Here is a 27,310-nt window from a genome sequence, read left to right on the forward strand (position 1 = left end):
GCAACCTTCTCTACATTGGTCAGACACCACAGAAAATCAGATATCCTATTATTCAGCACAAGAGCAATATTTTGTGTAAAACTGTGAATGCTCATGCACATTTTATTTCATGTAATCCTACAGAATTAAACGCTAAGTGGAAAATTATTGAACACATCAGATTACCTCCACAAGAGGGTGATCTCCAAAATTTACTGAATAAGAGCGAATGGCATTGGATTACTCAGCCTACAACGGACTTAACACCACTGATGAATGAATCCAAATAGTTTGTGCTTGAATCCCCTAAATTCAGCATTCAAATATTGTGGGCCTATTCCAGGCAGATCATAACTGCTTTCATTCTACATACTTAATGTATCAAATAAGCACTATGTATGATCTGTCTATACTTTACACCACGGGTACTCACAAACATTTTCCCAGGGGCCGCACTGTTTGATCTGTGATGTGACCGAGGGCCGCATTGATGCCAGCAGGGTGGCGGTCGGAGGGCTGGTGGTGGGGAGGGGTAGTGATAAAGTGGTTGTAGGGTAAGTGAAACATATACATCTAGTGTCTGAATTGCGCAATGTGAAACCAGAAACTTGGGTATAAATCCCGGCTTCTCCGCTTAACCAAATTGTGTGATCCTGAGCAAATGTTTGACTTCACTTTTCCTCCTTTTTCTTCATCATCACATACAAGAACCTTGAAATACATCTTCAGGATGTATGCTGCATAATACCTTCTGTGTCTGATTTAGTAAAATATAATGTTGTTCATGTACAATAGAAACCCAGTCCTCCCAAAGAGTTCACATAACAGCTGGCTTGCCTATTAGTTCACAGTTCACATTGTTGTCAGGGTGTGGGGGAAAAGGAGATGAAAGTTTCTTAATTTATGTTTGAAAACTATCACTCTAAAAATACATCTCAATGCAGTGATATCACTGTGTGTATGAAGGTGAAACAGTTCTGCAGGTTAAAGAAATGCACTTTTTGAATTTCAAACAGATCATACTTTTATATTTTTGCTGCAGGATGTCTTTAATAATGAAGGTGTTTCTAAAGTTGAGTTTCAGGACACCCTAGTTACTCCCTTTTCAATAACCCTCCAATTAAATACTTGCCCATTTAGTTAAGAATGTTTTGTGCTGGTGCCAAATCGAATAAACAGCAGCACAGTGCTGCTGTTGACCTGGGGGACGCATGTAAATCGCAGGAGAGCCGCATGCGGCCCCCGGGCCGTACTTTGAGCATCACTGCTTTACACCCACTTTATCGCCTTTGCTATCCTCATTTACTGCTTCAATCTGTTGTAATTGACTCTCCGCTGTCACCTCTGCCCTATATTGTCTGATGCACTGTTCTCATTTGAAAAACACCCATATTCTTAACTATTTTTCTTCCCCCATTCGATTTTCTATCAAGCTGTGCCATAATTAAAACTCATCTCCCACTTTTCACAATAGTTGTTCATAACTTTTCTGTATCGGTTGTTACTGCTGTTGATTTCCTCCATGAAGGTTTATTATTGCCCACAAATTTCTCCCCTACAGATAAACACATTTCCACTGACACCAGCACTATTCACTTATGGTCAATACACTGTCAACATCTTTGCAGCAGAGAAAGGGCAACTGTTTGACTCTTATTTCTATGTAGAGAAACAATTCTATGACCTTTAATTACTGCTTTCATGTAAATTCTACATATCGAATTGTATATGGTCCTCTTCCGTAATGTTTCCTCTTTTTTGTTTGCATGTAATCATTTTTGCAGCACAAAATGTCACCAGAACTGAGTTCACATTAACACGTTTTGTTTACAATTACTCTTGTGAATGTCCCTTTTTAGGTCAAGCATAAGCGTACGACCTCTTGTATACTTCTGTGTGCTTAAAGCCATTTCATTTGTTTGTTTGTTTGTTTCAGTGTAATTTAAAAATTCTTGCTTGCTAGTGGTCAGTCATGCTTCATTTTCCCTCCTTTTTCACTTTGGGAGCAGGGACTTACTATGATATAATTACACTTTCTCGTTTTTATCTGTTCTTTGCGTGACATTTTTTCTCTTGGTTTCCTGGTCGTGTTCGGCAAAGCTTCTCTTTTCATGTGCAGAGCATTCTTGCTCTCAGCTTAGCTTCACTGCAACGATGTTTCTGTAAACAGGGCTGTAAATCAGGCTGTTGCCCTGGTCACATTTTCTAAGCATTCAAAGACCGAGATCATACACCAAACGCCTTCATTGATGCTTGTTTTTATAGGCATTTTTTGTTTGTTCTTTATATTTTACCACTTGGAAGCACTCCTGGTCATGAATAAATCAGCGCTTTGAATGCACAGCATAAAACTTTTCTGAAAACGGGCACTGCACTTATGTGGCCAAAATAGGTCTCAAGGGACACATAGTGACAGCCTGTGGCACTGAACCCTTTGTCTGCTTCGTGTACATTTTAACAGTAAATGTTGCAGGTTTTTTCAGCCAGCGTAAAAGCGTTAACGTAACAATGTTGTTCCTGCTTACATTTCAAATGCTTTACTTAATCTTGCATTCTGTATGAGTGTTTGCTTTTTCCAGGATGTTATTAATTATTTTTGTTTCAGCTGGCATATTTCTCTTGTCTCCCCTCCTCATAACCTATTTCCCATTTTCTGGTTCTCTAGCGCTGCAAGCTCATACAAATGGCAATAGCGCTATGCAAATATCATCACTCCACTGCATACAAAAAAAAAAAAAAAGTAAAAAAGCCATTTTCAACGCAAGAGCTCTAACTTTCACAAATGCAAGACCGATTGGATTGCAAACGCTTGTTTAATTTAAAATACAATATAAAATCACATCTCCTTTAATAATTGACCATGTTGTTATTGTTTATGTATCTGTCTTGCTTTCTCCATCTATTTTCTCACAGATCTAAAACAGGTATCTGACTAAACGATAAAAATATGTACTGTGAACGAAACCTGTTTAGACATTGTTTCTGTTAAATACAGAATTCACAAAAAGAAGGACAGTAAAGAGCCTGACATCAGGCTCACAGAGGGAGCCTGGGAAATCGCAATCTCATAGGTGAATAGTTGGACCTTTTCCTGTTGAGTGGTCCAAAAGGATGCCAGGGTTCATTCTGCCTATGGACTATCCACCCCAGGTCACGGCTTTCTTGCCCCAAGGCCATTAATGGTCAATTTAAGAATTGTTTCGCACTTTTGACAAAAAAGGTTGCTGCCTGGGTTTTTCTGCTCACTCACCATCACCCAGGCCCTCTTCTCCAGCCAACTGGACTACGCAATGCTCCCAGTGCAGGGAACGTAGCTCACCTCCTCCGACGACTAAGGACCATACAGCACACCGCAGCCAGACTGGTCCTGGATCTCCTTAGACAAGCCCATATCACCCCCAACCTCAGGGAACTTCACTGACTCCCTGCACAGAAGAGGTGCCAGTTCAAGCTCCTGACCCATGCATACAAGTCCCTACACAACTGCGGACCCAACTACTGGAACCACTGCCTGAACTTCCACCAGCCCACCAGACACCTTTGCTCTGCTTTCTCTAACCATCACCGCCTGCATCCAACATAGCACATGCAGAGGTTGCTCCTTCTTCCTAGCGGCAAAGACATGGAATGAGCTACCATTTCATCTCCAGACCTCCCCATCCCTTCCAGAGTTCTGAAGGTCCCTGAATACCTGAATATTCGGCTAATCAACTGGACACTGCCAGCGCCTGGATACCCTCATGGGTGACAAGAAGCTCTCTACAAACCTACTGATTGTTGTCTCTTCAAATGTCTTGACAACCATCACAAAAGTAAGGGCAGCAACCTTCCTTTAATATGTTGTCTGTTACTATGCTATTTGAACTTAGTGAGAAGTACCATGAAAATAAATAAAACAAATCAAGTATGTTTCCTCATAACTGTACTGAAGATTCCTGGTTAACCAGTCCAAAGAAAAACTCTTAAATTGTTAGGCCAGGAAAGTAATTCCCATCTGACATATTTCACCTTTTTACTGGGTATGCACAGCTTTTGTAACACTATAACTTTTTGAGTATAACCACAACTGGCTCATCTTCCTTCACAAGACGATTAATCTTATCAAGATTACATTATCATAATTCCAAGTCCCCCAGTGAGTCTGAAGAACAAATTTATACGGCAAAGCCAAAAGAGGGAACAGACCATTAGGAAAATAGTATTGGAAAATGAGGCACATACTAGACCATGCTTGTAGTAATGACACCTTTCTGCTAACAGCAGGATCCTCTACATCCAAGCCAAGTATGAAAATGAATGAAGTATTGAGGAACATACAAAGAATAAACCTACTGTAGAAAGCAGAAACATGTTTATTACGCTTCATGTGCCCAGGTATTATACAATTTAGGAATGATTGTAGGATGTTTATAGTAGAGAAGATAATGCATAAACAATAAGTAACAACAAGCATTGGTAAAGCCAATATATTGCAGCTTTATAAAATGAGTGCGTATCTGTTGGCTTTGCCAATGCTTGTTTGTAAAGTACTTTTGAAAACAGTAAAACAAAAATTAAAATACTAAAGGAAAAGCAGACACATATCTTAAGCTATGTTGAAAGCAAACACTGAATTAAGTATTTTCAATCTTTATAAACTGCATGGTATTAAAAATCTACGCAGGAAACTCTGAACAGAATTCAACAAGCCTGTTACACGTGATCCAGCTTAAAATAGGAGAGAGGAGTAGTTACAAATATTTATAAGAATATAACAGCAGTCTGAGAAAGTGCCAGAAATTAAAGGAAAATGGTTGCCATTTATTTTCGCATAACTTGAAACTGGAAGAAACGTTCTAGCTACTTAGTGCTCTGTAGAAACCAGGAGGCAGATATACTAATCAAAAGGAGAAACAATATCTTTCCAGTCACCCCTTGTACACCTTCTACCCAAAGATGTAGGCTGAATGAGTGCAGTACATGCTGCTCCCAAGAGTCGTCATTTTTGCATCTGTGTGTTTGGCGTTTGGCTTTAAGCAACATGTGGAAGATAAATACAAGAAAACCAACCAGATAAACTCCACTTGACAGAACACTTATCAGAGGGGTCACTGGTCAAGCAGGAGTTATTTGGCCCAACCCTGAGGGTTGAGGCCTTTAACTCCCATGTCCTGGGGCCCAACTTACTATGGATTCGGAGTAACTGCGCCAAGTATCCCTTCTTCACTTCACTATCAGGACAGACGTAGTCTGAGTAGTCCAATGCTTCCTTGGAGGGGAGATGTGGATACAGGAAAGTGAACAAAGGCCCACAACTTACAATGCGCATAACAATAAATCACTGTCCAGACATATTTTAATTTTTATGAGATAAAAGCATTTGATTTCTAACGCTTACCCACACAAATGTAAAAAATACAACATTTACAAATAACTATACAATATCCCTTGAGGTCGGGGCTCTGGAGTTTTTATGGTGATTGCCTGTTTAACTTCCTCCTAGTGTTAGTGATAATGGTTATTTCCCATTCACTACTGGTAACATCCAGCGTATGACTGACTAGTCAACAGTGTTCCAGTGCCGCAGCACCACTAGCAGCAAGTTCCTCCATGGCACCAGGCCCAAAAGCCCACGCCGACAGGCATGAAGAGTCTGGAGTTCCCGAGTGTGCCCCATCTGTGGGTGCTCCTAGCCCCTTCAGATGAGTTTTCCCGCATGCGGCCCAGACACCTACACTCAGAGTGTGCAGTCTCTCACTCGTGGGCATGCTGTTGAACCTATCAGAGGTTCTCTATGGATCATTCTGTGGAGTAACTGTCCACTTCCTCTCCCGGTGAGGGGATGGCTATGATGATGCTTTATTGGGTCCGCCACTTGGATGATGGTGCTGCTATGGGGATCTCACTTCTCCGGCAGGCGATGGCAGATCCGGTCACAGTACTTAACGTTCCCAGTGCCCCCTCCTGGCATAGAAGGGTCCCTGCATCTAACAGCACACTGGCTCCTGCCTGATAAGTACAGTGAAATATTTCACAGGCCCCCTCCTGGCATACAAGGTCATCGCCTGCTACAATACAAGATTACAGACTTTTCCCGCATGGCAGTCTTTTCCATGGCGGTTCCTCCTGGCCTATTGAGTCGCCATCTGCTACTATACAAGGCTACGGTCTTTTCCACAGCATCCCCTCCTGGCAAACTTGTCTCCTATTAAGTACTATGCACAGGCTCCAGCCCGAATGCAGAAGTGCAACACACAGGTTCAATTCACAGCAGCTCTCTTCCGGCATACGGGGGTCACAGACTTTGTCCTGCACACGGTAACAACCTGATTAATGCAGCAGCTGTTTTCTCACATCTTGAACAGAGAGGCTACTTGACAAGACTCCCCACTGGACCTCGCTCCCTCCAATACGCTTCTCTTCCTCACAGGGCACACTGGTGCTCCAAAGCAGGTGATCTTGGACTCCCTTGGTGATGTTCCCACACCAAACAGGGAGATTAGCAGGCCTGGCCGCAAGCAGAAGTCTAGCAGAGCTTCCCCCATACACAGTCCATCTGGCTACTTGGCAGATGAACATTTTTGGGGTCTCAAATTCTCTTTCTTACAGTCCATTTCCAAACACCAATTGTGATCTAGGGTTGGAGTCTTTAAGGTTTTATGTTAGAGTTCTGCTTCTTTTGAGGTGTCCACTCCTCTGTTCCCTCTTCATCTTAAAAAGTAGTATGTCACAGCAGGACAGATTCCAAAGCTGAAATCGCAAAACACAAGCCATGGGAGTGACTAGAGTTCACAAATTGATGTCAGCCACATTGACATGTTCAGCAAAAGGTTAGCTCAGGGCCCCAAGTTCTACTTTTTATGATTCTCTCATCAGCCCCATCTCCTTCCTGAGATGTGCCCAGGCCCCTTCTTTGTGACCCCTCTCTGAATCAAATATCTCCCTTTAAAGTGTACAGTGCAAGCCTAGACCTCCTCTCCCTAGTGTGTGGTTCAACCAGCTTACAGCAGTGTAGCAATACACAAATCTGTTTGGGGGATCCCTCTACCTCCTCTCATGGTTCACCATTTAGGCATGGGTTTCCCAAAATGGAACCCGGGGCCCTCCATGTATTGTACCATTCACAGACACACATACATCCAGTTCATTTATACAGCATACACACACTACACAGTACTGCATCCTCTATGTACTGTACCACTTACAAGCACACACACACACACACACACACCCAGCACATGCATTTACTTTGCCCACAGAGCACAGCATTACATCTTTCATGTATATTACCACTCACAGGCACATCTACAACCAGCACATGCAATACCACTGACCTGGTTAGTGAACTGCTCTGCCTCCTGTACCTCCACTTGTAAGGTGTGCCCTCGTTCCTCTGAACTCCTGACCCCTGTCAGGAATTCGAGGCCCTCCTCCACCCGCAGGCTTCTGCCTGCGCCTCATCGCTGGTGTCTAGTGGGAGAGCTCTGCTTTCCTACTAGGCTGCCCTCTGCCTCGCTCTCTGCGTGCTACGCTACAACACCACCACCCTCCACGCACTCAACACCAGTCGCTCATCTACCTGCCATCAAGCCACCCCGCAGCTCACCCGCAGGCCCTTCTCCTGCTGGAACTGCACCTTTACCAGCCTCCACGCCGACGAGCCACCCATCCACCAAGGCAGGACGCAACCATCTCAGGTGCATCCTACTCAACACCCACTCCATCCATAAGCACACCGTAGAACTTTGGAATCTACTCGACTCAGCTACCCCAGACGTCACCTTCCTGAGCGAGACGTGGATGAACCCCTCCTCAGCGCCCGACATCGCCATAGCCATCCTGGATGGCAACAAGATCACCCGTAGGGACCGCACCAACAAACCAGGAGGAGGCATTCCAATCGTCCACAAGAGCACCCTCAGAATTACGACCAGCACCGAAGACACCCTTGGCACCGCTGAACACCTGCACTTCCAGATCCACACCAACCTCAGAGGGACCCTCGCTTACAGAACCCCCTGGCCCATGACAGCAGTTCAGCGACTCCATCACTGATGTCCTCAGCATGCACGCTCTCATATCCACAGACTACATACTCCTCGGGGACTTGAACTTCCACTTCGAAAGCACCAATGACAACAACTCTACCACCCTGCTCGACAACCTCGGCCCCAAGCAGCTCGTTTCGACACTCACCCACCCCGCAGGACACACGCTCGACCCCATTTTCTCCACCAGCAAACACGTCTCCTTCAGCCACACCACCGAACTCCACTGGACCGACCACTGTTGCATCCACTTCTCCTTCGAGAAACCCACAACACACCATCACCCGCAACAGATTCCCCACCGCAGATGCAACAAGGTCACCGAAGACCAACTGATCACTACCCTCTCTCGGAACCCACCTTTCGACACCACCGACACTGACACAGCAATCCGCAACCTCAGGCAATGGATCGACGACTGTGCCAACAGTCTTGCCCCGATCAAGAATCCCTCCAACAGATGAACCGACAGAAAGGCCTTCTGGTTCACCGCTGACCTCCACAAATCTAAGCAATCATGCCAAAGACTCGAAAAGAAGTGGCGCCAAGATCAGACACTGGACAAACACACAGCCTTCAAGAACGGTATCCGCAGACCCCACCAACTCATCCGAACCGCCAAGAGAACCGCCTTCAAAGAACGCATCGACAACAACGCACACAGCCACAAGGAGCTCTTCAACATTGTGAAGGAGCTCTCCAACCCCGGCTCCAACATCAATGACATCCCGCCATCACAAGACCTCTGCGACTCCCTAGCCACCTTTTTCTACCGCAAGATCGCAGACATCCATGACAGCTTCAGTACTCAGATCCCCCCCGTCAACCACCAACACCACAGACTCACCACCCACCAGCCTCCTGCTCTCCTGGACTCACGTCAATGACAATGACACCATTGAAATCATGAACACCTTCCACGCTGGCTCACCATCCGACCCCTGCCCTCACCACATCTTCAACAAAGCAAGCTTCATCATCGCACCCCAACTCCGGAAGATCATCAACAGTTCCTTCAAGACTGCCACCTTCCCGGAGAGCTGGAAACACGCCGAGATCAACACCCTCCTCAAGAAACCCAAGGCGGATCCAAAGGACCTCAAGAACTTCCAGTCCATCTTCCTGCTCCCCTTCCCGGCAAAAGTAATTGAGAAAATTGTCCACAAACAACTGACCTGTTTCCTCGAGGAAAACACCACTCTGGACCCATCCCAATCTGGATTCTGCAGCAACCACAGCATCGAAACCGCCCTCCTCGCCGCCACCGACGTTATCAGGACCATACTAGACAACAGCGAAGCCGCGGCATCATCCTCCTGGACCCCTCAGCTGGATTCAACACCGTCTGCCACCACACCCTACACACATGCCTCAACAAAGCAGGAATCCACAACAGAGCCCTGGACTGGATCACCTCCATCCTCACCGACAGAACTCAGACAGTCCGCCTCCCTCCAGTGTGCTCTGAAACCACCAAAATCATCTGCGGCGTGCCCCAGGGTTCATCTCTCAGCCCTACCCTCTTTAACGTCTACATGGCCCCGTTCGCTAACATCGCCCGATCTCACATAATCTCAAACACCGATGACACCCAGCTGATCCTCTCCCTCACCAAGGACCCCTTCACTGCCCAGACTAATCTCCATGAAGGAATAAAGGCCATCGCCGAATGGATGAAGAACAGCTTCCTGAAACTGAATTCTGATAAGACTGAGGTCCTCATCTTTGGCTCCACCACCTCCGCATGGGACGACTCCTGGTGGCCTGCCACACTAGGAACCGCACCAACACCCACCGACCACGCACGCAACCTGGGAGTCATCCTGGACTCTTCACTATCAATGACCCAGCAATTGTCAACGCCATCTCCTCCCCCTGCTTCAACACCCTCCGCATGTTTCGGAAGATCTACAAATGGATCCCAACGGAAACCAGAAGAACGGTCACCCAAGCCCTCATGAGCAGCAAGCTGGACTACGGAAATGCCCTCTACGCAGTAACCATGGCCAAACTCCAGAAAAGACTGCAACACATCCAGAACGCCTCCACACATCTCACCCTGGACATTCCCCACCACTGCCGCATCACAGCCCACCTGAGAGACCTACAATGGCTCCCCGTCAGCAAGTGACTCACGTTCAAACTACGCACTCATGCTCACAAGTCACTGCACAACACCGGACCAGAATACCTCAACAGACAGCTCTGCTTCTACACCCAGACCAGAGAGCTTTACTCCAACAACCTTGCCCTCGCCACTGTCCCACGCACCCGCAGTACAACCGCAGGCAGCAGATCATTCTCCCACCTCGCCATCAAGATGTGGAACACTCTTCCCATCCACCTGCGTCAGACTAAGGACCTACTTACCTTCAGGAGACATCTCAAGACATGGCTGTTCGAGCAGTAGCAGTCCCCTCTACCCCCCTCAGAGCCTTGAGACCCTCACGGGTGAGTTGTGCGCTTTACAAATTCTCTGATTGATTGATATTGAAGCATTCACAATGCACTCACTGCTCAGTACTGCATTATTCCTGTATTGTACTCTTCCCAGGCACACATAAACCCAGCACAGACACACCACTTCTGCGCCGTGCAACACTTCACACTAAAATGATGTAGACCATGAAGAGTTAAGTATACAGCATTGGAACTTTAAAAAGGAGTGTGCCTGTATTCCTCACTCCAGTGACACAGCTTTTCACTCCTAATGATTACTACATGGTACGTGGCCACCACATCGCACTTGCTGCTTAACTTCTGGTGAAGGTGGTATCTTTCCACCACTATGAGGAAAGCACTTTGGGTGCCATTCTCAGTCCCACAAGACCGCAATCCGTGAGACAGGTCTATCTCATGGCGCAAACGCATGAGCCGCGTTTGCTTACGACCAAAGAAATCAGCATTAGTGATCCAGCCATTAGTACAGTTTAAGTCCATTACAACTGCTCTATAGAGAAACCTAGCAAAAACATAAATGTATACAAGCAGGCCACAGCACACAGAATGTAAAGTTCAATAGTGATGCAGGGATAGGTAGCCCTGGTAGTGTGTTGTTGGAGTGAAATAGTTCAATGGAGTCCCGGGTCTGGTTTGCAGAAGATGACTTTATTTGTAGAAGCTAGAAATCAGAGTATCATCAATGAGATACAGCCAACACGTGTTTCGTCACACAAGTGACTTTATCAAGGCTGGGCCAACCGGCCAGAGTGGTATGTAGCGAGTGTAAGCAACGAGGGAGCCCCTTAGTCAGAAGTACGGGCTATTGGAAGGTCAATTAGAGCTTATAAAAGTGAGTCTATTAAAAGTATGGCTGGGTGGGGTCATAGACACGTACGAGAAGGCAGGTGTGGCAGGCCCTGATAAGCCCGTGGTGGTGCTCTGTCAGGACGCGTATCGGAGTATGGTAGCACAACGTCGGAGTGTAAACCCCTCTTTCATCAAAAACATAAATGTGTTGTGCTTTTACAGACAAGCTGGGAATAGCGGATAGAGCGGAGAGTGCAAGGGTGTGAGCACATGAAGGGAAAGCAGCACATGGAAAAGAGAGCAAGAAAACACATGAACTCCTATCGAACACTCAAAGATGAAGAAAAAGTAGCTCACAGATTTAAGCCATGGAAAGATAAGACATCCAATAAATTCCAAGGGATTGACAAATACAAGAATATTAAGGAAAGCTTTAGAATAGAAGTAAATGAGACTGGCAAGACAGACAACAAAGGATAAGTATTGGCTGACGCAAAGCCCACTCTATGTACTGGTATTTTACATAATAGGTCTTTGACAACAGACGGATAAAAGCTGTCTGTAAGGGAGACCTAAAAATAATCTTACAGCATTTTCCTCAAAACACAAATGCAGTCTGTAGTTTAATATTACATTGCATGGATCTTAAAGTATTTGGCATTTACCTGGGAAGGGAGGTGCTTATCTGGAGTCTCGGCAGAGCTGGAATGACCTCGACTGTGCAGCAGCTGGTCTTCAAGCCTGGAAGACTTTCCAACTGGCAGTCACTGAATACTCCAAATACTGATGTGTGGTACCCTGAAGCAAGATAAAAAAAATCAAATGTGAGAAGTCCATTACCCTCATATAAAAAAAAAAAACGGTTGAAAGGAAAATAAGAAAATACTGAGTTGACCATATAAGAGAGTTTTCACTCAGCCAGACATGCAAATTAATCAGAGCAAAAAATACTGCAAACCTCAGGATTAGTTGAAAAGTCATCCTTCAACTACTGAATGCGTTGCAAAGTCATGCTTATGATATTTCATTGTGAAATGGACCATAAAAATAATACAATGGCTCAACCTGCACGCTCTAAAAGCGATTGGTTAGCCCTCTTAGGGCCTCAATAAAGTCACTCGTAATTTGTTGACATTCACCAAGTATTTCACACCATCAACATAAGCAAGATATTGGTGCATTCTGTATTCATTTGATCAATACAGAATGCCAGAATCAGAAGGGAAACGTATTGGCTCTCATTATACAGTACCCAAAGAATACTGACAAACTCACCCAAACACTGAACGTGAGCCAGACCCAGCACTGAATATGCATGGAGCGCCTAACATGATCCACGGTTAGAAAGCAGAATGAACTGAAGGTGCTAGGTCTGAAGCAAAATGCTTGGGCTGGTTGTATCTTCACACTTTGGAGAATCTTCTCCTACCCCAGGAATCGGTCTCCCATAGGTACTTATGCCTTACTTTAACTACTTTCTCCCTGGCGCCTTTCTGGATGATCCACCCTCTATATGTTTCCTGCAACATTTGGTTGGTTTTTAACATGTCTTTCTTTACTCCTCCCATACGTTCTTGCCTTGCTGTTTCTGGGTTGGGCGTATTCCCTTTTATTTAAAGCCATTAACTCCCTTATCTTTCACCTTGCATGGTTTCATGATGCCTGTCGGGAAAACTGGAAGCACTCTTGAAAGATCACTGAAGCTCTACCACACCAGTAAGTCCTGCACTCTCGTACATATCCTCAGAGACTGTAACAATGGGTGATGGAGTCATTCTGCCCATCACATTAAAACTCTGTACCATGATGCCTACCTGAAGGAAGCTGTCTCTGTATAAACTATATCAAAATGAGATATAGTGTGCATAGAGTCCAGGGGTTCCCCAGAGGCTTGACAGAGGCTGAAATAGATAATACTAATGCTCTATGTGTGGTAGTGTGGTCAAGGAGTTAGGCTTATCAGAGGGTGGTGTTAAGCATTTGTTGTACACACACATTCAATGACTTAACTTCAGACCAATAGGCTTTTATATGAAGAATATGTTTTGTTAATTTATTTCTAGAACTACAAGATTCAGTTTGCAGGTAAGACCATAAAATAAAAGGTACTTTGCATATATATGATAAGGACTTTGAATAAAATCGACAATGTATACGGGTTTTCTTAAAATGGCAAAACACTATTTTAAAAGTGGGCGCAGTGCATATTTCAACAGTTCCTGGGGGAAGAAAAGATTGTACAGTTTTGCAGGTAAGTATACAACTTACAATTCTTATCTCCGTAGTGTAGGTCATTCGGTGTTGGGGGTTCAGGATAACCCCGCGGGCAGATCGACGGTCCGTGTTTCGGGCAGCCGGTCCTGCCACGTGCCGTTCTTTGGGCCATGATCTGTTTTCTCGCGGGTATTCTCTTGGAATCCTGGCCACACTGCATTCGCTGGTGGCCCACATAAGTTTCTTCTCCTACCTGCTATGCTGGAATCCTTTTCTTTTTTTTTTTTTTCTTGTGGCCATATTTTCTTTTTCTCAGGTGGCAGTGGTTCCTTTCCTGAATGCATTGCTTACTTGCTTTTCTGACATGGCATTTTCTCTATTCATTTCTATGTGGCTTTCCCAATCCAAGATGGTATCATTAGTTCTTCCTGCATGTCACATCCTGTTTGGTGGTATAAAAGCACAGAAGGTCTTCTTTTCCTTGCATTGCAAACACTTGCGTCCTGGTGGTGATCCCCGCTCCTGCTCCCAGTTCTTCTGAATCTCTGTCCTGTTTTTTTCCAGCAGTTTTGTGGTTCCTGATTCCGAGTTCTTATTGTTTCTCTTTTTGCCTCCTTTGAGGAGTTCCTGTGGTTTGAGGTTTTTACCCATTTTGGGGTTTTTCCTCTTGGACTCCTTCTGGAGGGTACAGCCTGCTAGACGTAGTATTGTCGGCACCACCGTGGCTACTGGAAGGGGTCCCCCTTATCTTGGCCAAACCAGAACAAACAGTAAACCAGGTGGTGCCTGAGACTTGCAGACTATAGCGGTAAGAAGCGTGCAAACCGTGACAGGCAGGAGCAAATGCCTATACTCCATCTAACAGGTCTTCCAGACAGCGCATGCGCACTGTCTAGGCTCGACATAATAAGGGGGAGATGCAAGCTGGGTCGACACATAGCAAAGAACAAGCAAATGATTTCCAGGTGACCTACAGTGTGGTAAACATAAACTCAATGACTGCCACAAATCATGTGGTCTTACATGACAGCCCACAACATTTTCAGTTGAATAAATATACAAACTTACCCCCACACTAGGAACATGAAAGCCCCACAAGCACATCAAACGCAATAACAAAAGCTGGTCCGCCATGTAAGGTGGCGTTAATGCCACAGTGAAAGTGCAATCACAGTCTTGGTGAGAACAATCGCTTATCACCTAACACCTCTCTGCCCCACCTCAACTACACTGTGCATTCATATTTAAAAATCTCGATAAAGAAAATATGTAGTACCTAACCATCAAAGCAATGGTTTATCATTTGGATTAATAAATGGTTCCACATACCATCCGTTCCTCTAAACAATAGTTGAGAGGAAGGTTCAAGACAGATTGGTTTCCAAATATTGCAGACATTTAATGTCAGTCAATCGTTTGATCTTGGTAGAATCCATATGTTGTGAGACGCATCCAATATCCCAAAGGATGGTAAAATGCAGAGGGTATATGGGCAAAACAGCACATAAATTGTGCAGTGCCATCTTCCAACAGTTTATCTAGCAAATTAGCTCTTATGCAGTTCACTCTAGAGCAGATGACCCACTGCCTAGCGGAATCTCCTATACCTGGCAGTATTGTGAACCTACCCAGACTGGAAAAGTGCAAAGACATTCCTATATGTTCAATGGTGATGGAGGGTAGCTATGGAGAAAGATGCTCTCTGGCTTGCCCCTTTAGATGGCAAGATGATAAGAAAAAACACATGACTAAGGGAAGAAACTCAACAACAGTTCTTCTCATTCCCAATTTCAACTTCCCTTTAGTGCACACCAAGAGCCTTTGTCACAGGGTACACGTTTTCCCCTCCACTCCTCTGCATGACAGACAACTGTCTCTGAAGAGGAAGAGAAGCCCCTCTGCCTGCTGCGATATAGTAAGGCAATCAGGGAACATGAAACTAGCATCTAATCATGATTTGTGAGTGTGTTTTGTACATTCCTGACTGGCAGAACACAGCGCCAGTCTCCCACCTCACCAATCAGAGCCCACCGACATCAGCGGTGGAATACCCCAAGGATCAACGCTGAGCCCCAAGCTGTACAGCATATACATGATCCCACTGGCCACCATCGTCAGGAACTAATGGATGAATATCATCTTCTACGCTGATCACACCCAGCTGATCATCTCCCTGACCAAGAACCCATCAACAGCCAGGAAGAATTTCAGAGACAGGATGGAAGTTGTGGCCACTTGGGTGAGGGAAAGCTGCCTCAAACTGAACTCTGATGAAACCAAGATCCTCGAAATGGGACCCTCACCGTCGGCCTGGGACAATTCCTGGTGACCCTCCACACTCGGCAAACACCATCCCCAATTCACCGCACACGCAACCTCCGCATCATCCTCGACTCAACACTCACAATGACCAGGCATGCCAACTCCGTCGCATCCACCTACTTCCACATCCTCAGACTCCTACAAAAGATCATCAGATAGATACCAACCAACTGCCGGAAAACAGTGATACATGCCCTTGTCATAAGCAGACTTGACTATGCCAATGCCGTCTATGCTGGAACCGCCAAGAAGAACCTGAACAGGTTGCAACAGATCCAGAACGTCGCCACCAGACTCATCCTAGACATCCCCCAACGAGAACGCATCACAGAACACCTGCAAAACCTCCACTGGCTCACCATCGGGAAGAGGATCGACTTCAAACTCCTTCTACATGCGTGCAGAGCCCTCCACGACAACGGACCCAACTACCTTACCAACCGCATGACTTGGTACACCCCTTCCAGACCTCTCCGCTTGCCCCAACAGTCACTCGCCAATGTACCCCGCATTAAGAAGTCCTCAGCAGGTGGAAAATCGGTTTCATACCTGGAAGCAAAAGGATGGAACATCTTGCCATCACATCTCAGACAGTCACCATCGCTGCCTCAGTTCACGAAGGACCTCAAGACCTGGCTCTTCGACTGATTTCTCAGGCCAACCCTCAGCACCTTAAGACCCTATGGGTGAGTAGTGTGCTTTACAAGCTCGTAAGTGATTGAATCATACCCTAGCAACCAGTCTCCTGGCACAATGCCGATCTCCAATGCAATGGGAGAGCTTGGGTAGTCTAGGCTAACCTCAGACTGGGGACATGATTTGTTTGAGCACCCGTAGGCTTTTTGGGACCATTGTCCCTATGAAGAACAGTCACCCACGCCCTCGTAAGCAGCAAACTGGACTACAGCAATGCCCTCTAGGCAGGAACCACGGCCAAACTCCAGGCGAGGCTGCAATGCATCCAGAACGCCTCCGCACACCTCATCCTGGACATCCCCCGCCACTGCCACATCACAGACCACCTGAGAAACCTGCACTGGCTCCCAGTCAACAAGATAATCACCTTCAAACTTCTCACCCACGCTCAGAAAGCACTGCACAACATCGAACCAGAATACCTCAACAGACAGCTCTCCTTCTACACCCCGACCTGGCATCTCCGCTCCGCCGACCTCTCAACCGTCCCACACGTCCACAGACCTACAACTGGCGATAGATCATTCTCGCACCTCACCACCAAAACGTGGAACACTCTTCCCACCCACCTGCGCCAGACCAAAGACCTCCTTACCTTCAGGAAACTTCTCAAGACCTGGCTGTTCAAGCAGTAGCAGCACCTTCCCCTCCGCCCCTTATCCCCCAGCCCCCGTCTCAGCACCTTGAGAGGGTGAGTAGTGCACTTTACAAATTCCTGATTGACTGAAGAACTGAGCCTACACAATGCAAAGAGGAGCCAGGGAGGTCCTTGATTTTTTAAACCCCGGATTGTTAGAATCCAGGCTTGTCCTTTGGGATAACGTGGCGCGTCATTTACCAGACTACGCGTGTGCCTGGAACTTGCTTAATATAGAATTCAAGGTACACAGCACCTCTGGAGAGGAGGGGTATGTCAATTTGTGGGCAGCAACGGCCCAAGCCCTTTGGACCCTCCACAGCATCCCACTGACAAACAATACTGCCTGAAGGGCGAGTGCGCACAGAACAGGCTGTCTGACCTACACAAGGGTATTAACATAGCCCCACTGACCTACATCATTGCAGGTCCCTGCAAGAGCTACGGATGGGTATCGGCCAAGAAAGACTCTGCTCTAGGCTTCCCTACATGCAGAAAACAGGGACGGACAGGAGCCTGTTGCCCCTCCCCTACCACCTCCCCCAATACTAGCTGTAATTGAGAGACAGAATACCTTATTTTCTTCGAAGATGAGTTTTGGACATGGCCCTTTTTACAGGGCCATTCCCCAAACCTTTTGCCTTCTCATTTTTCTGACCCTTTTTGGTTGACATGACGACTCTGGGCACTTTACCACTGCTAATCAGTGCTAAAGTGAATGTGCTCTCCCTTGTAAACTTGGCATGATTGCCTTACTTAATTTACCTATAAGTCCCTTGTAAAGTGATATCTCTATACCCAAAGCCCGTTAATTAAATGCTACTAGTGGGCCTGCATCGCTATTCGCACCACCCACTGGAGTAGTCTTTCAGTGCAGGGCCTGTGTGCACAGTTTTCTGGCACAGGGACCTGGCATCTAAATTTACTTGCCATGCCCAGAACTCACCTTTTACTACAAGTAAGTCACCCCTAAGGTAGGCCCTAGCTAGCCCCATGGGCAGGGTGCTATGTATGTAGAAGGCAGGACATGTGCCTGGTTGCGTGGCCTGTTCTGGTAGTGACAAACAGCCTACTTGGTTTCTCACTGCTGTGAGGGCTGCCTCTCTCATAGGATTGCATTGGAAATACCCTGCCTTATGTATAGGGGGGATTGTCTGATTTATGAGGAGTAGCGTAGGCATGTTTGTTATGGTTGTAATAGTAGTGAGAAATGCTGCTTACTGGTGTAAGGGGATTTTTTATTACTATTATAGCAATGCCACTTCTAAAAAAGCAAGCATTTCTCTGTGCTTATGACTCTGGTGTTTTGCAGCTTGACTCCAATCCATGTCTGGGCAGAGTGACAGTTGGGCTTTGTGCATACTTTTCAGACAGCCTGTACACAGTGAGGGTGGAGGTGTCACAGAGGTGCACCTGCATACTGAATAGTCTTCCTGGTCTGAGAGGAGGGAGAAGCTGGGCACACCTGCATCTGTAAAGGTTGGGCCCTGGCCTCACACAAAAGGGTAGTTTACCCCCAATCGATGTTTGGAGTCTGTGCTGGAGGATGGGGGGGAGGGGGGGACCCTCCCAGAACCAGTTATGACTGGCTGGAACCTCCTCTCCCCTCTCTTTGTGAAACACACTGTAAACTGAGTATAGGTACAGGGGTGTTTTCCCCATAATTTAGACATTCTTCGGACATCTTCAGGACACAGAACGCTATTGAATAGACTCACCAGGACCCACCTTGGTCTGCTGCTGCTGGCCTGACCTGCTAGGTCACTAGGAGGATCTGCCACCATCTGCATCCCTTGTGCTGGCCTGTTGTTTGGGCCTGTTAGCTCTGTGACCCCCCCTGCTTTCTGTCTCCAGGGCCAGGGTGGCATGGCCCCAGACCCCTGCAACTACATCCAGCTCGAGGAGTGCATCATCACGTCATATAGCACCTTTAGGGCATGTTTCTGTGCATGCATATAGCACCTGATGAATGCTCCACTGTGCACCCCTCCTGCGCTTCCAGAGCGCGTTGCTGTGGAAATTCATCGCCGCGACCTGGGCTTAGCAAGTTGAAAAGGGCTTGCTGAAATCAAGGATCACCGCCACGTCCTGGGTGGGCTGCTGCTAACAAGCGCGAGTGACCCCCGGAGAACCCTTGAACTCAGAAAAGGAGTGAGTGTGCTCCTACCGTGCCCCTGTGGTGAAACACGCTCAGAGGAGCGCCCCCGGGGCACAAGCAAGCACCTACTTTGGTGCCTGCTCACTGCAGCGTTCCAGGCGGGCCTTCCAGAAGCCAACGGAAATGGGCAGGGGAAGGAAGCCTCTTCGGAGGCCCCCCCCCCCCACTACGAGCCCCTTAATTATTCCCCAGCGATCGCAAGCGGGCGGACGCCTCATCGGAGGCTGCCGTGTCACCAGGTCTCCTCTTCTCCCCCTTTGTGGGGTTTTGGTTCTTGCCCCCTCTTTTTCATGGAGGGGCCCATAGTGGCCCTGGGAGGGGCACCCAAGAAAGCGCTAGTCGCAGGAGGGGGCCCATGAGAAAAAACAGGGGTTTGACTACTGCTTATTCTTGCAGAGTATTTGTAACCTGTGTAACGTTCTGACAGCTGCTAAGTTATCAGGGTATTACTGATATGTAATGTTTGGTCTAAATATGTCTTGTGCAATAGTTTATTTTTACATAGCTCAGTGTTGTGTTTACTTTGTGAAGTATATAGTGCGTCACGTGTGTTGTGCAAACGCTTTACACATTGCCTCCGGGTTAGGCCTGACTGCTCGTGCCAAGCTACCAAGGGGGTGAGCAGGGGTTATCTTGGACGTGTAACTCCCTTACCCTGACTAGAGTGGGTGGGTTCTGCCTGGCTTAGGTGCATACCCTAGCCAACCAGAAACCCCATTTCTAACAATGAGACTTGGGTAAAACCTGTCAACACAGGTCATCATAAGGTATTGTGAGGTATCAACCTTCCAACTCTGTCCATTTCATTTTCAAGTACTGCAGACACCCCCTATAACTAAAACCTGCAGGGGAAATGCAGGAGAGAACCTAACCCCTGAAAATGTCATTAAGAACATGCAACACATTTAACACGCGAACAAATGCACATACATTCAACAAATCCAGTTACCAAACAGAATGCTAAAGAATTCAACAACGCAAATAACTAGTAAACATAAAAAATAACATGAGATATTTTTCCATCAAGCTCTGGGCCTGTAAAGAGATTTGGGAGTATTCTCTTCTGTTCTTTGTCTTTAAGATCTTGCTACGTGGAAGAGCTTCAGTTAATAAGCGTGGAAAAGTTTAATTCCAATTTCATAGCCAATTAACTCCACCATATTTGGTTTTAGTGAAAAATCAATATTTACAACTGCGTCACAAAGGAGACTCGAGTGTGACGTGGTAACGGCACCGAGGGGTAAGACCTGAGAGATGAACGGGCACGGAGAGGCGCGTGCTCCTTCACAGCTGTTCCCTGACGGGGCAATTTATTTCATTCACGACACTTGCAAGGTAAACATGCAACTAAGCAAGGGAGGCCCAGGTGCCGGATGCTGGAAATCATTTAAAAAATCTGATAGTGAGAAACCGAGAGATTATACACTACACATTAGCCACCCTACTACACGACAACAGTGATGAAACAAGCATTTGCAATGCAATGGGTCTCACATCTGTTCGACTTAGAGCCATTAGCCCTGTAAAGTCTTAACCGGACTTTTCTTGCCACATAAATTGAAAATGAAAAGCAATACAGTTTTACATATGCGAGCCGATTTAAAGTGACGTGCCATGAGCGTCAAGGACCACACAAAAGGAAACAGAGGTTCGCTCATAGTCAAAGGTATCGGCAGCTATGCAATTATCTATGTAACAGGGTCGATGTCATGCAAAGTGCTTGACTACTGCCCAGCGAAATCACGCTGCGTAGGAAATACAAATAAAAGTAGTCCAGAAGCCATGTGGAAAACATGGAGCCTCGTATGTTTTCAGTAGTTTTCCGGTGCTCTCGAGGGCAGCTAAACACCAGAAAAGGCATGATTTATGCATGCCTTTAACTAATGAAATCAAGCAAATTTTAAAAGGCAAGCCCACGAACCAACGAAATAGATGGGCGTGACATGGGCGATGTTACAAGCCCACAGAGAGATTACAACAAGGGCCAGAGCGCTTTCGCACTCGACCCTCAAAAAGCATGGAGAAAAGAGGCAGACCACAAGGAAGACCGTCAAGAACAGATCTTTGCATTGTGGCAAACACTGATTATCTTAATGTGCTTCTGTCACTCTGCCGCCCCCCTTAACTCGCTAGTCTACCAGCTGGAGGATGAGCAGGTTGAAGTCTTGGGTGAATGGTGGAATGTTCTCTGATTGGTGGAGTCTGGTCCCTCAACAGTGACGGAGAAGGCAATACGGTGAAGGGGCAGCGAGGGTTGATGTCGGTCCCATTTGCCAGAAGTTATAGACTTTATAACCCTTCAGTGCTTGGAGGGTGGCTACTACGGTAGCATGTAGGGTTATAGCAAAAATGGGCATTTGGAAGCATTCAAAAGAAGACATTAGCAGTGTTGGGTCCTCATCGTCGGTTGGTATTTATTAAGTCTGTCCTAGAGGCAGCTTTGGCTGTTTTTCCAGCTACATGTAAAAACAACAACAAAAAATACATAGACATTCACATACAGGGGCTTTGGGTCAACCCTCTTCATCCATTTGTCTGTTTAAGTGTCTTTCACATTTTGGTTCTGCCCCCCCAGCATAAACCATGGGGCAATGTTGAGCCCACATCAGCCATAAAGCTCTACAGCACTGCTAACATGCACATCTAACTCAAAAAGATCACCTTTTCCATTCTCGATCATTTTCATTTTAGTCCTATTGAAATGAGTAAACTATGTGTCCAATTTACAGTAATTCAAAGTGAGTAGTAGCTTTCTATGCACCAATAATATTTTCCTGTGATGAGCTTTAATATTAAAAAGGGAGTTTTATACCTGTTATAAGTGACATACTGTAACTGTTCTATGTGCACCGGCATGTTAGGAAACACACTACGGTTCCATTACAATTACATGCAATGGTTAATTATTATTTCTTTTAATTAACAATTTTATTGCAAGCACATAGTGGCCACATTGGGCACCATGTTTCTGTCTTTCTTGTTTTTATTTTTTTAAATTCTTGTGGCATGTGCTTTAATTACAAAAAAAGTTGCCCCACCTTCTAAAGGCCTAGCCTATTGGCTTTCCAAATGCTTATATTATTCAACCAGCTAACTGTCCTTTGACTGAGCTGGAGATATCTGAAATACCTGAAATATATACATTTGACTGCCAAATTGGCAATACAATCTACAAAACATAGCTGCCTCAAAGAATACTGCAAATGTTTGTGATCATGAGAAACAAAATGGCTGCTTTAATGGACCTAGCTGACCATAAAGAAACTAAGGCCCTCATTATAACTTTGGCGGTAAAAACCCCCTATCAGCCGTCCGCCATATTATGAGCACAGACGGATTTCCGCCACAAGAATGGCAGAAATCCGGCTGTGGCCATGCCGGCGGATGGCGATAAGGTGGCGCTGCTACCACCAGCAGGACCAAGCCAGTATACCGCAGCCATCTGTATTATGAGAAATCATACGGCCTGGCGGTGTTCTGCTGGCGGGCGCTGCTGACGGTAGCAGCGCCCCGTCACCTCTCCTGCCGGAGGACCCTATGGATCTCTGACCGGGGGGTGGGGGGGTTTGGGGGCGGTTGTATGTGGGTGTGTGAATGTATGTGGGTGCGTGAATGTATGTGTGTGTGTGAATGCGGGTGTGTGAGTGTTGAATGCGTGTGTGCATGTACGGACGTGTGAGTGCGTATTTGTTGTGAAATGTGAATGCATGTCTGCGTGTATGTTTGGAAGTGTGTGCGGATGTGTGTGTGATTGGATGTATGCATGCATGTATGTATGTGTGAATGAGTGTGTGTGTAGGGGGGCGTGGATGTGGGGGGGAGGTGAGGGGGCAACTGGAGAGGTAGAGGGGGGAGACCCCTATCAGTGAAAGGGAAGGAATTCCGACACTGATATGGCTTACCGCCATGGTCAAAATCCAGCAGGCGGCACAATGGCGGCCGCTGGGCTGGAGATGGATATTTCCAGCCTGGTGGCTTTTACCGCCGTGGCGGTTGGAATGGTACATTGGCGGGTTTGGCTGAAGCCAATCCGCCAATGTAATAATGTTGTGGTAAGTACCACCTGCCTGTTGGCTGTACTTACCGCTACATTATCACCGACCGCCGGGGTCTTAAAGACCCCCTATTTTTTTGCAAAAGTACAGCATATGATATTGCTTGAGGAGGCAAACAGGTACCTTCCAGAAAAGGGTTCCAAATCATGAGAGAGCAAAGTAGCCTGAAATGTTCTCCATTTCTGTAGAGCCATTCTGCAGAATTCAGGAAGGGCTGGAGGGAACTTGTTTTTCAACACAAGGTTTTTCTTCTTTTGAGAAGTAGGTTATGGAGAATATTGAGTCAGTGTAAACGTGATTCAGACTGCCTCAATGTAAGAGTTTAAGTGTAGGATAATAAGGAGTGAGGTAAAATATCAACTATGTCCATGCAGAAGAAGGATACAGTTTGTGGTACCATTGCTGTGACAGTAATAATGACAGGACAGAAGTGGGTTAGCTCTTGAACTGTGAAAGGGGCTATTCTGTGACTTCAATTAGTCATCCACCTTTTAAATACAGCCACTGTGGCTAAGGCATTAATACTAATATTGGACAGCACTACCACTGTGTTTAGAAGTCAGGAATTCCCACTAAATAAGGTGCAGGGAGGGCTACAATAGGTTAAACAATGGCTTGCCTCGGCCTTTAGTTTGCAGAACCTTGTGGGTCAATGAATGGCTTAAGGCACCTAAAAATGTTTCTTCTGGTGGCCAGTAGAGGATGGAAATCACCAAAGACTACATCCTAGAAAATAGTCTTAGGAGTGGGTGTTTAACGGTCATGGGGAGCATCAATGGACCTCATGGAGGATGTGGGAGATCCCACAGACAGATGCTATCCAACATTTCTTTAAACTTACCATGATGTCAGACGTAGATTTGTAATTTTTTTCTAAACATTTTACAATGTAAAAGAGTTAAAAAGGAACATTCACAGTACGATGGTAGACCATGTAAAGTGAGCACTGTTGACATGGCTGGCACAAGAACTAGCCATAGCCAGCTCGACACAATTAAAGACGTGCATAGCTGGTATGATGGGATGAGGCCATGCACCCAAACACCACTACACACAGCTGAAGGCCATGCACAGCCAACTCAATGGAACAGGGGCTGCAGTACGGCCATTTTATAGGTCAGGTCATGTACCCACAACCCACCACCAGATCCAGATCCAGTCCCAAGAAACACATACATGACTTTGGGAAGGTCTGTTTTTGCTCGCAACTTTCCATCACATTAGGCAAAGAGATAGTTAAATAGTTATAGAAGGCAGATCGATACCTCAATGCTTAATTTCCATGTTCACCTGTCATCGTACAGAATCTCCTTAATCTCCAGGTCAGATTTTGCACACATATTATGATTACATTTATTTATATATTATTAATACATTATCTTATTCAGAACTAATATACTAAAATGTCTTTCTAGCATGAGGTTCATATTTGTTGGTCAAAGGTTTCCGCTGAGGGAACAAGCTTGGGCTCTGCCAACAGAAAAATGATATAAATAGAGTGGGAGGAATTCACAAGTCTGGCAGACACAGTTCATAGCCACCTTTTTGCTTTTTGGTGGCTGTCAGCTAAACTCTAAATAGGGCCTCAAATTCTACAGAAAGTAAACACTAAAGTACAGCGGTGGCCAATGCAAATCTCAAGGGGAGGGGGGTGTTGGAGGAGGACACGGGGCAGAAGTGGAAAAAATAATTTAAAAAAAAGGGAAACCTGTTCCTGCCACCGCCGGCAGCCTCACTCCTCTTCCGATGGTATTGGGGTCCCAGCAGTCCCTGGGACACCATCACAGGCTCCCCTATAATGGCTGGCCAAACTGACATGCACGCTTAGTGCACCCACTCCAGTTCTCCTCCTCCCCACTCCCATGGCCCAACTCTGCCCCTCCCAGCACATGCTGGCTGAGCAAGCAGCAGAAAAATAAAAAAAAAATGAAATATCCATTTATTTTTCAGCGGCTGGCTCAGCCAGTGGGGCGACGCTCCTTCTCCATTGCAGAGGAGCTGCCCCTGCTTAAGCACTTCATAATCAACATACTCATTTTGTTTTACACTGTAACAACGAAACACTATTGATACAATATCCAGGTAAGGTGTAGTGATTTTAAAGGTTCTTAAACTGACATGATATTGTGCCATTGTACCTCAAACACTCTTTGAACAATTGTACCATGGTTCAAGGGACACAGTTCATAGCCAACAGTGAATCCTAAAATAACATCTTTATCCCCTCAGTGCTGCTTACTACTTGTGCTGTGAGTAGTCAAGCATATGCTAGTTTAGCATGCAGTATTTCTCTAATCAGGTTTCAGCACTCCAGCTTAGCAACAAACATGAGCAGAGACATCTACATAACATGAATGATGGATTATTCTAAGAGGCACATTAATTGTGTTTTCACGCCACAGGCAAACAGAGTAGAGACAAGCCTCAAGCTCAGAAAACAAAATGCACCCCGTGTGCTTTGAGGATGTGGCTGGCTGTGTGTGTGACATACTGGGGCTGACACACCAGGCACAACGAGGAGATTCGACTCTCAGTGTATGCTTAATACATTTCTTTTCTACAGATATATCAATTATGCACAATCACATCAGGCTACACCAAATGATGGCCTCACCCTCATCACTGGCCCCACAATCTTAATACAATTTCTAAACACTCCTTTATGTATACCCACTGTTGTTTCCCCCCATATCACAATGTTACCACAGTCCGATCTGCCAACACTACTATTCTCAAACCCCCTATGTCATTACTCCAAAATCTACTATTCCAAACACTCCCACAAACCAATCTCCTGCCATTGCAATACCCCACACTCTCATACTCCCATACCTCAGTACCACTATTCCTATAAACTACCGAACCCCATTATTCCCATGCCTCCATTCTTACTGCTTCTATTCAGTACCCCAGTACTCTGTACTTTATTCCCCTATTCAGTCCTCATGATTACTACTGAAACCAGTAAACACATACAATCTTCTTCTTCAGACCAGCACTCTTACTCCTACATCACAAACCCTTGATTTTCACTTTTTGCATTGCCTAGTGCTTGCCCGTGCCACGACACATACTTCCTGCCATTCTTTTATCTGTGGTCATCGTTGAAAAGGAGGCCTTTCGTGTCACTGCTGTGGCACACAAGCAGTATTATTTAAATGCTTTGTTGAATGTGTATGGGTCCTGAAATGCTCAAACTTCTACACAGTATTTAATTACATGATGGGGGGTCTGGATTCCAATAATAATTCATTGGGGGTCCCCGGGTTTCAGTAATGATAAAGTGGGGGTCCACAAAAGTTAAAATGTTGGAAATCACTGATCTAAGACTTAAGACTGTGAAGCATATCACTCATCCACTTTTATTTACTCATACACTAATTTAATCACATTAAATATAAAAAATACTATACTAAATCTCCCTGAATTAAACGTATCTTAAAGTAATTCAAATAATGTTGCTAGAGTTTAACCCTAACTCAAAAGTAAAATTAAACATTTTATATTGCAACTAATTCATATATAATAATTTAAATAAAATAAAATGTAATGTAATTTAATTAAAGGTTTACCATAACCCTTAAAATGAATTCATTTGAAAAGATGTAAATTAAATCAACTTAAAGTCTTATCCTTACTCAAAATGAATTTAACAAGCATTAGCAAAGCCAATAGGTCTCACCTATTAGAGTTACTGGCATTGACAATGTTTTGTAGCCATGGTGTCTAGCAGCACGGATGCTTTGCAGTGTGGCTGAAACCAATTTTTAAAAAAGGGCTACGATGTTGCCAGGGATATTACACTTTTTTAAATGCATTAGCCCCAGATGCGCCATATTCCTGTTTTTATTGCTATTATTTTTAGTTATGCTGTACAGCAGCAATGCCACTGTACAGCATGACTACAAATCATTGCCAAAGTTTGCAAAGCCCAGGCTGTAGACTATGAACAAAAGGCAATGGCAGAGCCAAC

General features: G+C 45.6%; 1 protein-coding gene across 1 annotated transcript in view; it reads right to left on the reverse strand.

Annotated features, from left to right (window-relative positions):
• TRAPPC9 (trafficking protein particle complex subunit 9) overlaps nucleotides 1-27,310 on the reverse strand; it is a 2,294,541-nt gene that overhangs the window by 1,840,433 nt on the left and 426,798 nt on the right. The window contains exon 14 of the mRNA XM_069220801.1: nucleotides 11,921-12,053. Within this exon, the coding sequence (XP_069076902.1) occupies nucleotides 11,921-12,053 (133 nt within the window). The remainder of the gene's footprint in view (nucleotides 1-11,920; nucleotides 12,054-27,310) is intronic.

Source organism: Pleurodeles waltl, chromosome 2_2 (genome assembly GCF_031143425.1).
Source record: "Pleurodeles waltl isolate 20211129_DDA chromosome 2_2, aPleWal1.hap1.20221129, whole genome shotgun sequence".
In the NCBI taxonomy this organism is placed as follows: Eukaryota; Metazoa; Chordata; class Amphibia; order Caudata; family Salamandridae; genus Pleurodeles; species Pleurodeles waltl.